The 15,990-nt window shown below is 34.1% G+C and overlaps 1 protein-coding gene across 1 annotated transcript in view; it reads left to right on the top strand.

The window, feature by feature from the left end:
- Nucleotides 1-12,470, top strand: part of LOC136025937 (uncharacterized) — a 31,285-nt gene extending 18,815 nt beyond the window's left edge. The window contains exon 3 of the mRNA XM_065702032.1: nucleotides 12,130-12,470. Coding sequence (XP_065558104.1) covers nucleotides 12,130-12,365 — 236 coding nt within the window. The 3' untranslated portion in view covers nucleotides 12,366-12,470. The remainder of the gene's footprint in view (nucleotides 1-12,129) is intronic.
- The last annotated feature ends 3,520 nt before the right edge of the window (nucleotides 12,471-15,990 follow it).

The raw sequence follows: 15,990 nt of genomic DNA, 5'->3' as shown, positions 1-15,990 counted from the left end.
GGGGGGTGCACAATTTGAGCTAATATCCCCTCAATAGCTTCAAACCGACGCTCCTTTCACTTAGCCACTACTTCTTTCTTCCTTTAGTGATTTGAGATGACGAAGACGTGCTATTAATTTTCAGATGCAGGTGCTATTAATTTTCTTCAAGATTCGGGTGTTTGTTAAGTAATAGGGGTTGTTTTCTAACAGATGCAGATTTCTTATATGTTAGTTACTTACAAAACCCGGGAGGGACCCTAAATCCATTACAAGTCGTGATTCCACCAATTCTGGATCTGTCAGTTCTGGATCCGCCACCTTCTCCCAGATATGACAATTCAAATTCCAAAAATTCGTCTTCAAGGTCAATCAGTTCGATTCCTAGTCCAAATTCCACCCGTTCTGGTTCTGCCTTTCCGATTCCACCACTTCTACCCCCAATTCCACGATTCCCATTCCAGTTTTGCTCTGAGAACATTACCTATATTTTGCAAATAATTATCAAAATCTAGAATATTTTTAGTAAAATCATTTGTGTTACTATCAAAACATTATCAGGCATTACCAAACTCTTGTGTGGTTTTATCAAAATTGTGTCAAAAATTATGAAAGATCTTTGACTACGTTATCCAACTCTCACCTAATAAAACGAGTTTCATCTATTAAATTATAAAAACCTAAATTGTTGTTACCAAAATGAAGTTATTGATTTAATCATGCATGATATTATCAAAATCTTACTTGACATTAACAAAATATTTTCTGACATTGTCAAAACTTATTGATATTGTTAGAATCTAAAATGGTATCATCAAAATCATGTCTGCTATTGCCCAGATTTTGGGTAGTAATATGAAATCATGTCTATTATAATCAAGATTATTAAGATCCACCAAGTATTGCCAAAAAGATATGTGGTAGCTTAAACATCCTGTCTGATATTATAAACCATCTTGCCCGAGATTGTAAAAATGTCGGTGGAAATAATAAAAATTATATATGTAGTATAAAACCACACATTATACTATCAAAGTCTCGCAAGTTATTTAAAATCATGTATACAACTACAAAAATTGTTTTAGCCAGTATTTCAATTATTTCAAATATTTAATAACGATAAAATGGCTGTATTTTTGTCTTGGTTAAAAAAAAAAGGCTTCGCGTTGCCCTAAAGTGGATTTATTGACTTGCTTCCTCACTTGTCGTCTATTCCATCATCCATGCACAGTTAGCTAAACAAATGTTTATGAATCTAACTTTACAGCTTCAATTAGTTCCCTGTTACGTTTCTCCTGTTACTTGACTACTTTTTTCTGGCAAGGAGGCATATACCTACTTCGTCTCTGTTCTCAAGAGGTATTGTGGCAAGGTCTTTTTGAAAAAAAAAGAGACAACATTGGTCAGCAAACCCAACAACCAACAGAAATATGACTAAATCCAACTCAAGGCTTAAATCACACCAAAAATCTTTTGAAAATAGAACATCGTTTTTAAGATTATAAGCCGGGTAAAAAAAAAATAAATGAAAAAGAACCCCAAAAACTGAAAACTAAGATACCTAGATTAATAAAAAACATGAATGTGTCACCCAGAAATAGGAAGAGCAAAGAAAACTAAACAACTGGCAACTAATTTACTACATTATCTGTGGACCTGAGTTTGTAGATCTGGAGTTTTCATCAAAGACGGGGAGGAGTTCTAATCCTAATTGTATTTTTTTTTTTGTATTTGTAACTCATGCATAGCCTTTATTTAGTTCATAAAAATTATTTCATCAATAAATTATTTTCCTTTGTTTCAAAAAAAAATTCTTTCGGATTTTCAAATCCTGCCGCCAATCAGAGGTATTTACTGCCTTTTTTATTTCATCAATACATTATTTTCCTCTGTTTCAAAAAAAAAAATGTTAAGTTCTAGTGCCCTTTTCAAGTGACCAAAAAAATTGGAGGACACCTAGGCCCCCTCCCACGCTAATTATTTTCCCAAACTCAACGAATCAAAATTCTGAGATAGCCATTTTATTCAGCGTAGTCGAAAAACCTTATAACTATGTCTTTGGGGACGACTTACTTCCCTAGAGTCCCCGTGGGAAGGGCTACAAGTTACAAACTTTGACCGGTGCTTACACATAGCAATGGTTATTGGGAAGTGTACAGACGTTTTCAGGGGGATTTTTGGTTGGGGGAGAGAAGAGGGGGATATGTTGGGGGAACTTTTCATCGAGGAATTTTTCACGGGGGAAAAAATTTCCATGAAGGGAACGCAGGATTTTCTAACATTATTAAAAAAAAACAATGAAAAAATAAATATGAAAAGTTTTTTCAACTGGAAGTAAGGAGCCGCTTTAAAACTTAAAACAGAAATTATTACGCATATGAGGGGCTCACCTCCTCCTAATACCTCACTCTTTCCGCTAAAGTATTTTAAGCAATTTCAACTATTTATTCTGCGGCTTTTGTGATTCTGGGGTCATTCTTAATGAATTGGGACAAAATTTAAGCTTTAGTGTAAAGAGCGTGGTACTGACGGGGGGGGGCGAATCCCCTCATGTATGTAATAAAAACATTAAGTCCGCCCATTGTATATATAAATATATATATATGTACATATATATATATATATATATATATATATATATATATATATATATATATATTTTTTATTAATTTTTTTTTTTTTGAATTGTGTTTCTAATTGAGCGGATTTTTTTTTAAAATTAGCCACATGGTAAAGATGAATTCTATAATTGTTTAGTTCATTCAGGTTTTTTGCAATGTGTTAATATTTGTGATTTGGTAAAATTTATTATATTTAGTTTACCTATTGTTGCTAAAAAGAGGGATATATTAACAGGATAAGCGTGTTTTGGTGTTACTTGGTTGTTTTACATTTGCTGTTTTTTTTTTCTTTCATAGGCATGTATCTTGGGGGTGATATCTGACACGGGGATGCCAAGGATCTTCTGTGGTAGCCACAACACTGTGCTGGGTAGAGAATTTAAAGTGGCGAGACCCTATATAGGCCAGTGTATTCTCCTGATGAGCCCTTGTGTTGGGTTGTTGCCTCTGAATTATTTGTCTTTTTTCTATTTTTTTTTCTATTGTTTGGTAAATGACGACTTATACTTATTGACGACATGACTGCCTGTCCATGGATTATTCTTTATGGTTGATTGTGTATGGCTATGCTGTTTGACCTATGTGATTGTATGGATGAGTAGGGTTAAGGCCTCATTCAAGTGCTGGTCTATATTAATCACTAATTTAGGAAAACAGTCTTCCTTTTCTCTTTCCGTCTCTCTCTCTTTTTTTTCTTTCTTTTTTTTTTTTTGGTGTGTGTTTGTGCTGTTGCATTGGTGATTTCTCTTTTCATGATATATATATATATATATATATATATATATATATATATATATATATGTTGTATAATATATTAGTTCATCACTTTTTCGATGGTTTTATCTCCGTGGGGCTCTTAGAAAATGTAATTTTTTTAAATCACACCTTATCTACCCATGAAAGTTTTTGCCCGGAAAATTTCTTTTCCGCCAAAAACTAATCCATGCTACCCCCGCCCCTCCTTAGGTAGTGCTCATTTTCACATTTAGCATTTTATCTTGTATTGACTAATTCAGTTTTAAGGAACACATTTGTATCTGTGCTTTTCTTATATCACAAAATGTTCCAGGAAAGTTTAAAAGGATTTGTTAATAGCCAGCATAATTACATGTGAAGAAAAAAGGTCTTGACCATACATCGCAACCATCTTGTGGTTTTCGCTCTTGTAATGTATTTAGCCAGTCTTCAAAATTTATCCTTTTATAAATTTTTTAGTTCGGAAAAACATATTGTCTATTGTCTGCAAATGATTGACTTTTCTTTTCTTTTCTAGATAATGAAGTAGCTGGGCAGTAAATTTCGGAACTCCCTGTATAAGCCTGTTTTCTGTTGCATTCGTCTTTTTGTGTATAGACGCTTATTTTTACATAAAAAGACAGTGCAGCAGAACTGGTTTCTTATAATTTTAAAGTTTAAATAAAAAAACAAGGGTTCTAAACCTCAAATTAAATAGAATCTCAGTAAAATTCGCGTATATTTTTTTTGCTCCCCTTTTTATATTTTACTAAAAAAAAATAGAACCCTCAAAAATTTTTTAATCAATTTTGCTTCAACTTTTTGCTCATCCTTCACCTAACGAATTTACTGCTCATTGAAGCTGTACAATTATGTGGCCTTTGCTCCTGCCAAAGAACCTCTTCCTGACTTAACATACAACAACATTTTTTTATTTTATATTTTAATATAAATTTAATCAATAAAATATTGTTTCTTTGTATTCTTGCAAACTGCTTGTTGTTCTTAGAGCTAGGGATAGTTCATAAGGACGGAGTTCAAGATAGAGAAAATTAAAATAAATACATAACTATGTTTATCAAAATAATTTATGAAGAGCACTTACTATACATGAACAACTATTGTATACTTTCAACTTTAAGCATCCCCTTTTAAGAAGGGGATGCCATGAAGGAAAAGTGATATTGTGGTTATGTTTCAAAAACAGTTTCGACAGACCTATTTTGGGCCCGCCATTTTATATTTGCGGATTAATGCTAAATTTAAAAAATGTAGCTAGGACTTTTTTATATTTAGAGTGAACCTGATAAAAGTAGGAAAGAGGATCTTGCTTGTCCAAAAACCCCAATGCCAGGGTTTACTGTATCTATATGCTTACTAATGGCGAAGTAATAATAATCATAAAATGACTAAAATAATTCATTCTTTCAAATATATTGACCATCGGGTAAAGAATAATTCCAATTGAAAATATATTGCGTATTCATTGAAGAAGCAATGTTACTAATTGTTTTGGGGAGTTAAATGAGGGTCGCACAACTCATATTAATGGCCTTTTCCGTTTCTTTTTGTGCTGGATTTCTTCATTCAATTTAGTCTGTTTGGTTTAAGATTGTTAACTTAGAGGATTCGACTTGTGCCCGATCTGATCTCTAAAATTGTGTCTTTTCTTTCGCGAAAATGCATCGTTTTCATGCATTGAATTTTTAAATCAAATAACAGTGTATACAGTACTTTTGCGTTGACGATAGCTTCTGGTCTATGGATGAGCATCCTAACCCCAAAAAACCTTTGGGCGTTTTCATGAGTATCTAGGCTTGTATGAGAAGCCTAGAGGAAACTTTTAAGAACCTAATAAAATTATTAAAGAAGAATTTTTATCGTCCTTCAAAAGAACTATGCAGTAAGGTCATGGAAATATGGCATATATTTTATGACATTTTACAAAATGTTGAAGATTAGCAAAAAAATATATAAAACGCCTTTTAAACCGTTGATTGTTGAAAAGACGTTATACTTTTGACTGTGGGGGAGACCTGTACTTAACGCTTTTGGTCTCTAAAACTCATGAAAATTTGGTTATAATAGATTTTGAGTTAATTGTAAATCGAAAGTAACTCTAGAACAAAAGAGGTTATAGCATTAAGCGTTAATTATTTGTAGCATAAGTGCAACATCATTTTTCATAAGCTTACTCTTAGGGAAACAAGTTCTTTCTGCTGTTGTAATTGAAAATACCCTTTAAAACAATTTTTTTGCCGATTCGAGATATAAGGCTCAACCTTTTTTCATAGATTGTTGGCAACAGTAGTATTTTTTTAGTAATGACTTTAATGCAATCAGGCTGTCTAAACATAGGAATTGACTATCCCTTGTGAGGTGTTTCTTTACCTACCGTAACGGTGATACTAGTATATAGCTAGTAAGAATGGTGGGTACTCAGAAGAATATCCATTGACACCCTGTTATATCTCTAGAAGCCGTATTATTAATCCTTTGGAGGAGTATAAACAGATTTCTATGAGCTCTGCAGAACACGGGCATTCATTTTCGGGAACAAGCTTTGTGTAGAATTTGCAGAGAAGTATAATTGAGATGGATGGCTGATCTTTGACTGACTAACTGATTTTTTTGTGTGTTCTCTCTGTCTTTGACTTTTGGAAACTGACCCTCTTGGCAATAGATAACTTTTATGTCTCCACAAGATATACCTGTGGGTACCGGGAAACCTAGGTTGTGTCTCCATTTCTAAGGACATTTGTCAGTATCAGTAAAAAAGTATAGAGAATTCTTTACCTCAAAACAGCGTCGATCTGAAAACACTGTCAATTAGTCCAATCTGTTTTAATGTATTGCACCTTGCATACGGTAAAGCCCTGCTTGTCCATAAATGTGGTCATGATAAAAGTTGAAAAAATCAAAAAGAAAGTGTTCTCCACTAATATTTAATATTTGCACCATAATGCATTTTAAATTAAATAAGCCGATTTTTTTTCTGTTGACAAGAATATTACCTGCCCTTTAAATAAAAATGGTTAATGGCCTCTTTTGAATTATATTATTGAAAGCAGGACGTTTTGCATAAAAAGCAAAAAGTTCAAACCAAACGAGAACCAAAAAGTAAAATCCAAAAGATTTTGCATAAACTCTTAGTTTGAGCAAAATAATTTTGATAAATCAAGCAGAAATCCATAAGAGAAGGAAACTTAAAATAAAGAAAAATGAAAAGAGTGAATGAAAGCAAGCTTAGAATGAACGTAAGTTGCCGTAAGTAAGGGTGCTGATGTCTAGTGCGGGCTAATCAACAAAAAACTTCAAAAATCCTCAGAAAAACCGGTAATTTAAGGCATTACTTAAAGTTTATTTTAGCTCCTTGGATGCAAGTTTCGAGTAGGGACTATAAGAATGATTGATAAAACCCAGCAGATTAAATACGATTTTACGTTTCATTCTGACACAATCTTATATTAGCTGTCTTACAAAACAAAATTGAGTCTTCGTCAGTATGGATATATACACTGTCTGTGTCAACTAGAATTCTCCTGTGGACATTGAGATTGGCAAAGCCATTTAGCCTACTTTAAGACGTCACATTTCTTAGGTGTGTCTTCATTCTTCGAAGTTTAAAAGGAGTGCTCTGTTGTGTTGGTCGATACAGGTATAGTGATTAAAATATTAAGTAAGATATGGATGTTCGGAGAGATTGCTTTGCCACAAATATTTAGAAAATCAGTTGCATTAACATGGTGTGCCTTGTTCCGTTAGATAAATTTTTCTTTCCACCATCAAACGTTTAAGGTGTTGTTTTCCAAATCTTCTTCATAAATTTCGATCAACTTCAAAAATGGCTCTTTCATCTCTTTACTTTCTTCACTATTCTGTGGATAAGTGTGAAGCAAACAGTGAAACCCTTCTAAAATATTCTTGTGCTTTAAGAGACGTTCTTCTATAAAGTTTTATACTTTCAATCCACAAGATAAATAAGTTAATTCTTTAAAATTGTTCTGTGCTTTCGGCTGAGAAATTTCTTCTGTGTATCTGCCTGTCTACAATCCTTGTAACACTAATTGTAGTTCCATTCTATTTGGCCATTTTTGGCCAAATTTCCATTCAATTTGGCCAAAGAAAATAAAATCAGTGAAAAATAGAATGTTAAACTTTATTTCGCCGTGGGGGGGAGGGAAGGTGTCAGCACGCCATAAGTTGAACACCTTACGAATCGTGCATGTTGTTTCAATATCTCTGGTGGGGTGTCCATATTGCTGATGGACGGGTTCTCTTTAGTAACAAACGTAGTGAGAGCCAATTCAAGTTTTGTGCCACTTTCTTTTTGTAGCTCTTTAATGTTAACAATGCTTGATATAGCAACAGGGCCCTTGACTGATACCTAGTGCTTTGCTCAATCTTTGACAAAAATTTTTAAGGCCTACTACCGCTCTATCTTGATAGGTCCATAGAACTTGCTTGCTTGCTTTTTTTTTTTTTTTTTTTTTACTGAACTAAGTATTTACAGTATACATTACAATATAATACTCTTCTGATCTTGTCAAGTGCCTGACAAAAGGCTCTTTAGAAGGGCAGTCCAGTAGACGTGAAACAAATATACCCTCATTCAAAATTTGATTCAATCCAAATTTCAATTTTCAACCCATCAACTAACAGTGGTCCCCCAATTACCTAAAAAAATTCACATAATACCAATCTATTAGCTTTATACAAGTTAATAATTTTTCCTTTTTCCATTTCAAACACCATAATTAGTTAAGGCCTTTTCATTGTAGTTGCCCTGAAAAATTAAAAAAGTACACCAGCTTTGCCTGAAAAACTTTATTGAAGACACGGCTGAATGTGAAAATTGCCTTTGCTTTTGAAATTTATTCTGCTTTTCAACTGGCTGCAAACTACCACGTTTTCTTATATTTTCTCATGCTGTCGATAAATGAGTTTCTTAAATTGAAATTGCTGGAACTCAAATAAGGAGAAATAATATGTAAAAATATCGTACAGATATGCAAGTTTCTGACCCGTCTCTATTTGACAATATGGGAGAATAGGGACACGGAAAAAAAAACGAAGCTATCCACAGCAAAAAAGAAAATAATAATTTTGCAAAAAAAATCTTATTTGAGCCATGATTTCAATGAGGCTTTTTCAGGAAAAGACTTCGTGCTTCTGATTTTTTTTTTTTTTTTTTTTTTTTCTTAGCAACTAAGCGGATTTGAAAATTGTTTCCGTTCAACCAATTTTGCCTAAGAAAGCTATAATAAAGAAAGGTCAGTGCTTTGAATTCTAATTGTCTTTCTTTTGTTGTCCTGTTGCCTTGCATTGTCTTGCTTTGCCTGCTTGGTCTCCGAACTTATTTAAGATTAAATAAAAAAAAAACTAATTTTTATAGCTGAAAGTAAGGAGCGACATTAAAACTTAAAACGAACAGAAATTACTCCGTATATGAAATGGGTTGTCCCCTCCGCAATCCCTCGCTCTTTACGCTAAAGCTTTTAATTGTTTTAAAAAGTAGAATTGTGGCAAAGAGTCAAACTTTAGCGTAAAGAGCGAGGGATTGCGGAGGGGACAACCCATTTCATATACGGAGTAATTTCTGTTCGTTTTAAGTTTTAATGTCGCTCCTTACTTTCAGCTAAAAGAATTAGTTTTTTTTTATTTAATTTCTGAACGTTTTTGAATTAATGCATGTTTGGTTTTGGCTCTCCGCACATAAATTATTAAAATGAAACTTGTATATTAACTCTTATTTTGGCTAAATGGCTTTCTCTTAGTTTTGATCAGACGATTTTGAGAAATAAGGGGTGGAGAAGGAGGCCTAGTTGCCCTCCAATTTTTCGGTTACTTAAAAAGGCAACTAGAACTTTTAATTTTTAACGAATGTTTTTATTAGTAAAAAATATACGTAACTTAAGAATTAACTTACGTAACAAACTTTCATAATCTTATATTTTTATTATGTATACGAGGGGGTTGGTACCCTCGTTAATACCTCACTTTACACTAAATCGTAAGTTTTGTCCCAATTCTTTAAGAATGACCCCTGAATCAGAAAGGCCGTAGAATAAATAGTTGAAATTACTAAAAATACTTTAGCATAAAGAGCGAGGTATATATCTCCTCCTAAATACCTCGCTCTTTATGCTAAAGTATTTTTAGAACCCCTCATATGCGTAATAATCTCTGTTCGTTTTAAGTTTCAATGCTACTCCTTCCTTTCATTTGAAAAAAAGTTTTCATGTTTATTTTTTATTGTTTTCTTATAGTAATGCTAGAAAATCCTGCGCCCTTTTCATTGAATTTTTCTGGCAAAAAATACAAAATTCCACATTTTTGTAGATAGGAGCTTGAAACTTCTACAGTAGGGTTCTCTGATACGCTGAATCTGATGGTGTCATTTTCGTTAAGATCCTACGACTTTTAGTGGGTGTTTCCCCCTATTTTCCTAAATAAGGCAAATTTTCTCAGGCTCGTAACTTTTGATGGGTAAGACTAAACTTGATGAAACTTAAATATTTAAAATCAGCATTAAAATCCGATTCTTTTGATGTAGCTATTGATATCAAAATTCAATTTTTTAGAGTTTTGGTTACTATTGAGCTGGGTCGCTCCTTACGACAATTTCGTTACCACGAACTGTTTGAAAATATTTTGTTGCTAAACTCCAATTCAGCTCAGGTTCGTTTTGATGGAAATTGGCATTAGGGTATTGTCAATAGTCCTTATCGAATTTACTTGTTATGGCACTTGGTATTAACCAAGTGACATATAGCAATCGCCAATTCTGTCGGTCTGTCTGTCGGTCCCGGTTTTGCTACTTAAGGCTCTTCCAGGTAAGCTAGGACGATTCTTAAAAATTCTTAAAATTAATTCTTAAAATTAGAAAAAATGAGGTATTTTCAACTTACGAACGGTGATCGGATCTCAATGAAATTTGATGTTTAGAAGGATATCGTGTCTTAGAGCTCTTATTTTAAATCCCGACCGGATCTGGTGACGGGGGCGGGGAGTTGGGAGGGGGGAAACCTAAAACTTGGAAAACACTTAGAGTGGAGGGATCGGGATGAAACATGGTGGGAAAAATAAACACAAGTCCTAGATACATGATTGGCATAACCAGAACGGATCCGCTCTCTTTGGGGTAGTTGGGGGGGGGGGGTTTAATTCTGAAAAATTCGAAAAAAATGAGGTATTTTTAACTTACGAACGGGTGATTGGATCTCCATGAAATTTGATATTTAGAAGGATATTGTGTCTCAAAGCTCTTTAATTTAAATCCTGACCGGATCTGGTGACATTGGGGGAAGTTTGGGGTGGGGAAACCTAAAATGATGGAAAACGCTTAGATTGGAGGGATTGGGATGAAACTTGGTTGGAAAAATAAGCAGAAGTCTTGCTTACGTGATTTACATAATTGGAACGGATCCGCTCAATCGAGGGGGGGGGGGGGGTAATTCTGAAAAATAAGAAAAAATGACGTATATTTAACTTACGAAAGAGTGATCGGATCTTCATGAAACTTCATATTTAGAAGGACCTTGTAACTCAGATATCTTATTTTAAATCTCAACCGGATCAAGCGTAATTGGGGGGGGGGGCAGTTGGGGGGACCGGAAATCTTAGAAAATACTTAAAGTGGTGAGATCAGGATGAAACTGGATGTGAAGAATAGAAACCTGTCTAAGATAAATGACTGACATAACTGGACCGGATCTGCTCTCTTTGGTGGAATTGGGGGGGGGGGGTAATTTTGAAAATTGAGGTATTTGTAACTTACGAAAGGGTAACCAGATCTTAATGAAATTTGATATTTAGAAGGATCTTGTGCTTTAAAAATCTAATTTCAAATTCCGACCAGATCCTGTGACATTCGGGGGAGTTGGAGGGGGAAATCTTGGAAAAACACTTGGAGTGGAGGAATCGGGATGAAGCTTGGTGGATAGAATGAACAAATGTCCTTGATATGTGATTGACAGAATCGTCCAGTTATCCAGATATCCAATTGATCATGAGTGGTAGTTCTGGATGTTGTGTATAATATTGGGATCAAAAATACAATTTTAAATGAATTAAAATGTAAATAATAATAGAAAGAAACATGATGATCTTATTAATGTCAATATTCTGCATTTTTAAATTAAAAATTCTATTTTATTAGTGTTTTTTTTTAGTTCGATTGCCTATGTGTCCTAACGATACATATGGACACATCAGTACTGTGGTAAATTTTCACAAATGCAACTTTGGCCATAAAAAGAGCATAAAATTAGAAATCTAAACATGCCTCTTTTTTTCTTGCATGTCTCCTTCTGGAACGTTGCCTTTCTGCAATATCAGGTAAATACCCATCATCATGTAAATATCATGTGTCAATACCCATTTATCATGCTCAGTAAAAAAAAAATGTTTTCTTTGTTACTTATTCACGAATGGTAACTATTATTTCCATTAATCTTAATAGTAAGATTTGTTTAGAAAACAGATGTATAAGACTTTCAAAAAAGAGCCTGAAACTCCTCGAAATTGGTGTCGCATGAAAATGAAACATTAAACCATTGATATCATCATGGTCTGAAACCTTATTTGGGAAAGTTACAGCCCCCCTCTTAATATGTGTTGATATAATTAAATGGATCTTGATTTAAATATGTGTATCTCGATATTTTTCTGTATGTCGTCTGTTTGAGTCAAAAGAGTCAAAATACTGTCTCATATCTTCTCTTATTTTTTATTTATTTTTGTTTTATTTTGCTCAGAGATTTTTTTTTGTATAATGCTTCTTTTTTTCTAGCGCCTACACTTCAACAAGCGCCAACCTCAATAAAAAGTAATCTCGGATTCTGCACAGTGCCGAAATCTTCCAGGAAAAAGGCAGATTTCCGACAGGGATCATTGTTAAAACGGTTACTTTTGCGGCCAAAATCAGCCAAAACAAGTAAATCAGGTAGAAGTATGTCATTTGGTTTTCTTCTTTTCTCCTTTTCTTTCTTTTTAAACACATTCCTGTCTCTTCGTGTGTTTATCTGAGAGTGTGCTTATCTGTGTTAGTGTCATGAGTATATACTGACAATCAGACAAACTATTTATGCTAAAAAAAAAAATTTTTTGCGGAATTATTTTAGTACTTCGAAATGGGTTGTAAGCAATTTTGTGTTTGTCTGTTTTACTTTTACATTTTTTTTACTTTTAGTGTTGATTTTTTCGAATAAATCACTTTTAAAAGAATACCTTAAAGAATCGCAGTTTGTTGTCCGTCATAAACTTATTTAGTTCTTTGGCTAAACTATTTATAATTGATATGTCGCTATTGCCCTAACTTGTTGAGCTTGGATGTTGCCATCTGAAAAAAAAAAATGACAGAAAATGAAAAGTTGACCTACAGAAATCTTAGGAAAATAATTTAACTTTTCTTGTTTTGCATCGGAGATAGAGATGTTGATTTTTAATGAAACTGGCATCCTTAGAAAACGATAATATGTTTTTTCCGATCAAATGGAACAGAATTCTTTTTAAAGTCTAGAAGATTGCAGTCCCTGAAAATATTGGAGCATACCTGGTTGGAAAATGTAAAAAATCTTTGCAAAGGAAGTAATAAAGAAGCAATGTGACAGCTGTGGGGGTTCCCTGTGGTGCTACCCACTTTGATTGAAAATTTGCCGACACAGAGGATGTATTTCTTATGCTTTAGGTACATTGAATAGACAGTGCTTTTGCTGGAAAATTAGTTAAAGATTGTAATTCCTCTTTATTTTACCCTTTCGTTAACTTTCCAAATTGTCGGCGTGTCTAAGGTTCCTTATAAAATTTTAAAGACATTTTGAGCAAATATAATTTTTCTATCTTGTTTTTCCCATGGACAACCGGGACACAAATGACGCCCGGGACACAGGGACTATAAATGACGTCCGGGACACTCAAAGAGAAATTACATACCGGGACACCGGGACACAAATGACGACCGGGACACAGGGACTATAAATGACGTCCGGGACACTCAAAGAGAAATTACAGACCGGGATACAAATGACGACCGGGACACAGGGAATATAAATGACGACCGGGACACTCAAAGAGAAATTACAGACTGGGACACCGGGACACAGGGAATATAAATGATGACCGGGACACAACTACAATGGGGACGCCGGGGGGCACAGGGGGGATATATAAATGACGATGGGGACACAGGGAACGTTCGATTAGACATCACTATCAACAAAGCTCAAGGGCAATCATTAGAATAATGAGGTAAAGATCTGAATACGGATTGTTTTTCCCATGGACAATTATATGTTGCATGTTCAAGAGTCGGTAAACCTGACAATATATTTATATGCACAAACAATGGGACAGCGAAGAAGGTTGTATGTTCGCACATTTTACGTAGTTAAAACATATATATATATATATATATATATATATATATATATATATATATATATATATATATATATATATATATATATATATATATATTCGCAGGTTGGGACACAACTGCAATGGCGCATAACTATTATGGCGCATAGACTTACGCACGCGGGGGGGGGGCAAAGTGCCCCCACCAAATAGGTGTTGGGGTGGCTCGAAGCGCCACCCCAACAGCTAGTTACATTATAAAGAAAAGAATCACTACTAGTAATTACCTAATCAAAACAAATATCATAGAACAAATAAACTTTTTTCCAGATGTGCAAACAAATAATTTACCTGTAATTATTTTCATATCGAAAAGTTACACAGTTTAATCCCCTACTCTGTAAAATTGAACACTATAAACCTTTGAATGGACTCACTTGTATTGACACCTCACTACACATCTACTCACTACACATCCAAAAGAAAACAGATGAACAACCACTATACCTAAAAATAGGACAGGGTGTCTGGTTTGAAAATAGAAATTTTTCAATAAAAGAAAGACTTTCAGATGAGTCCTCAATTTTCCAAGCTGAAATTAAAGCAATTGAAATAGCCATAACAGAAATACAAAACAATGAAACTCCAGATTCTTTCCTAATATGTTCTGACTCACTATCATCAAGTCTCACCAACAAACGAAATGGCAAAATCTCCTAAATGATCAAAACCCTTCAAGAAAGGAAATTCACAATAAAAACTAGACCTACGTTGCCCGGGCAACGGGAAGTGTTGCGGAAACCTTTGTCCGGCTTCACCGGCTAAAGTATTGCGAGAGCAACACTTTGGTTTTGTTTCTTCGCTATCGATCAGTAATCACATGATCAACGGCTATTCCTCAGCGTTGAAAAAACAACAACAGTAGTATCGAAAGAAGGGACTAAATTGACTTTGCAGCCAGTTGAACTTTATCCTTTTCAATTGTAGACATCGTGACTTTTGAAAACTTGGAACAATATCTTATATAATCTATTTGGTATCATAAAGCTATCCGTGACTTTTCAGGATTAAAATACCATAGGTGACACTAATTATTACGAATTTACCTCATTATTTTACGTTATCGTTTGTACCCGTTGCGTAAACACTTAACTCTGTCAGAATTAAAGAGATCGAATACAATGTGCACCAATTTGCACGAAGTTCTAGCCCGAAGTGAACAGATTCTTACTTACAAGTCCCTCTCCCATAATAGGCATCAAGTTCACCGGAAACAAATAAATGGGTACACCAGCTAGTATAGTTGCAAACCCATCATCACTGAAGTCGACTGTAGCCTAACAGCAGATTATTACCTACAAGTCCCCTACATGTCTTACCACTGAAACCAAATTGGTTTTACCATCCAATACACTGGAAGCAAATAATAGATACACCAACGAGTAATAGTTGCTAACCCCTCTTTGCCGAAGGTGATTATTACCTAACAGCTGCCTGTTGGTGACGAGTCCTCTATATGTCTCACAATTTGTATCAACCTCGATTTCGTTTCAGTGTGTACCTTAATTTTTGTACCAAAAAATGAATACCATATACTTTGTTCAGCTCATCAAGAGCTATCGATTGCCGTCGAAAAAATATACGATCTGTCTTAATTCAAAAGTTGATTTTTTTTTTTTGCCGTAGGCCAACTTTCTAACGTCAACTCACCTTAGACTTAACTTTCAACTTTTTTCAACTTAGAAAGGAGATAAGGATAAACTCCAATTTCTTTAGCAACGAGAGAACTTTTAAAGTTTATTGTTTATCTGGCATAGAGTTTTAAAGTTTATCTGGCATAGAGCCAGAACATAAGGAAGGGCCAGCACATAAAACGAGACACCAGTTCGGAAAACAGAGTGGTACAAATTTAAATAATGATCTACTATAATGGTTAATGATAATGATTTAATAATGATTAATGATAATAATGATTTAACGATTTTACGCTGTTTTAAAACTGAGTGTTTCCAAAACATACCGTGTTTACTTGATACAGGTGCGTCAAAACGTTAATTAGAAAACAGGTTCTTAAGAGGTTTCCTTCTATTGTACAAAATCTCTGTTTCTGTTAAGCTGTTATTAAGCTGTTAAGTTTCTGTTAAGCTACATTATCACAGATACTATATATGCTAGAGTGTATAGATATTCAAAGCTAACTTATCTAGATGCTCCCAACCGACTTTTACCCAAGTAATCATTTATTGTCGTTTCAAAAGAATACCATTTGAAAAAAGAATTGAAAATAGGTATTAAA

The sequence above is a fragment of the Artemia franciscana genome, chromosome 4 (assembly GCF_032884065.1).
Source record: "Artemia franciscana chromosome 4, ASM3288406v1, whole genome shotgun sequence".
Taxonomy (NCBI): Eukaryota; Metazoa; Arthropoda; class Branchiopoda; order Anostraca; family Artemiidae; genus Artemia; species Artemia franciscana.
This window is presented reverse-complemented; position numbering and strand designations above follow the sequence as displayed.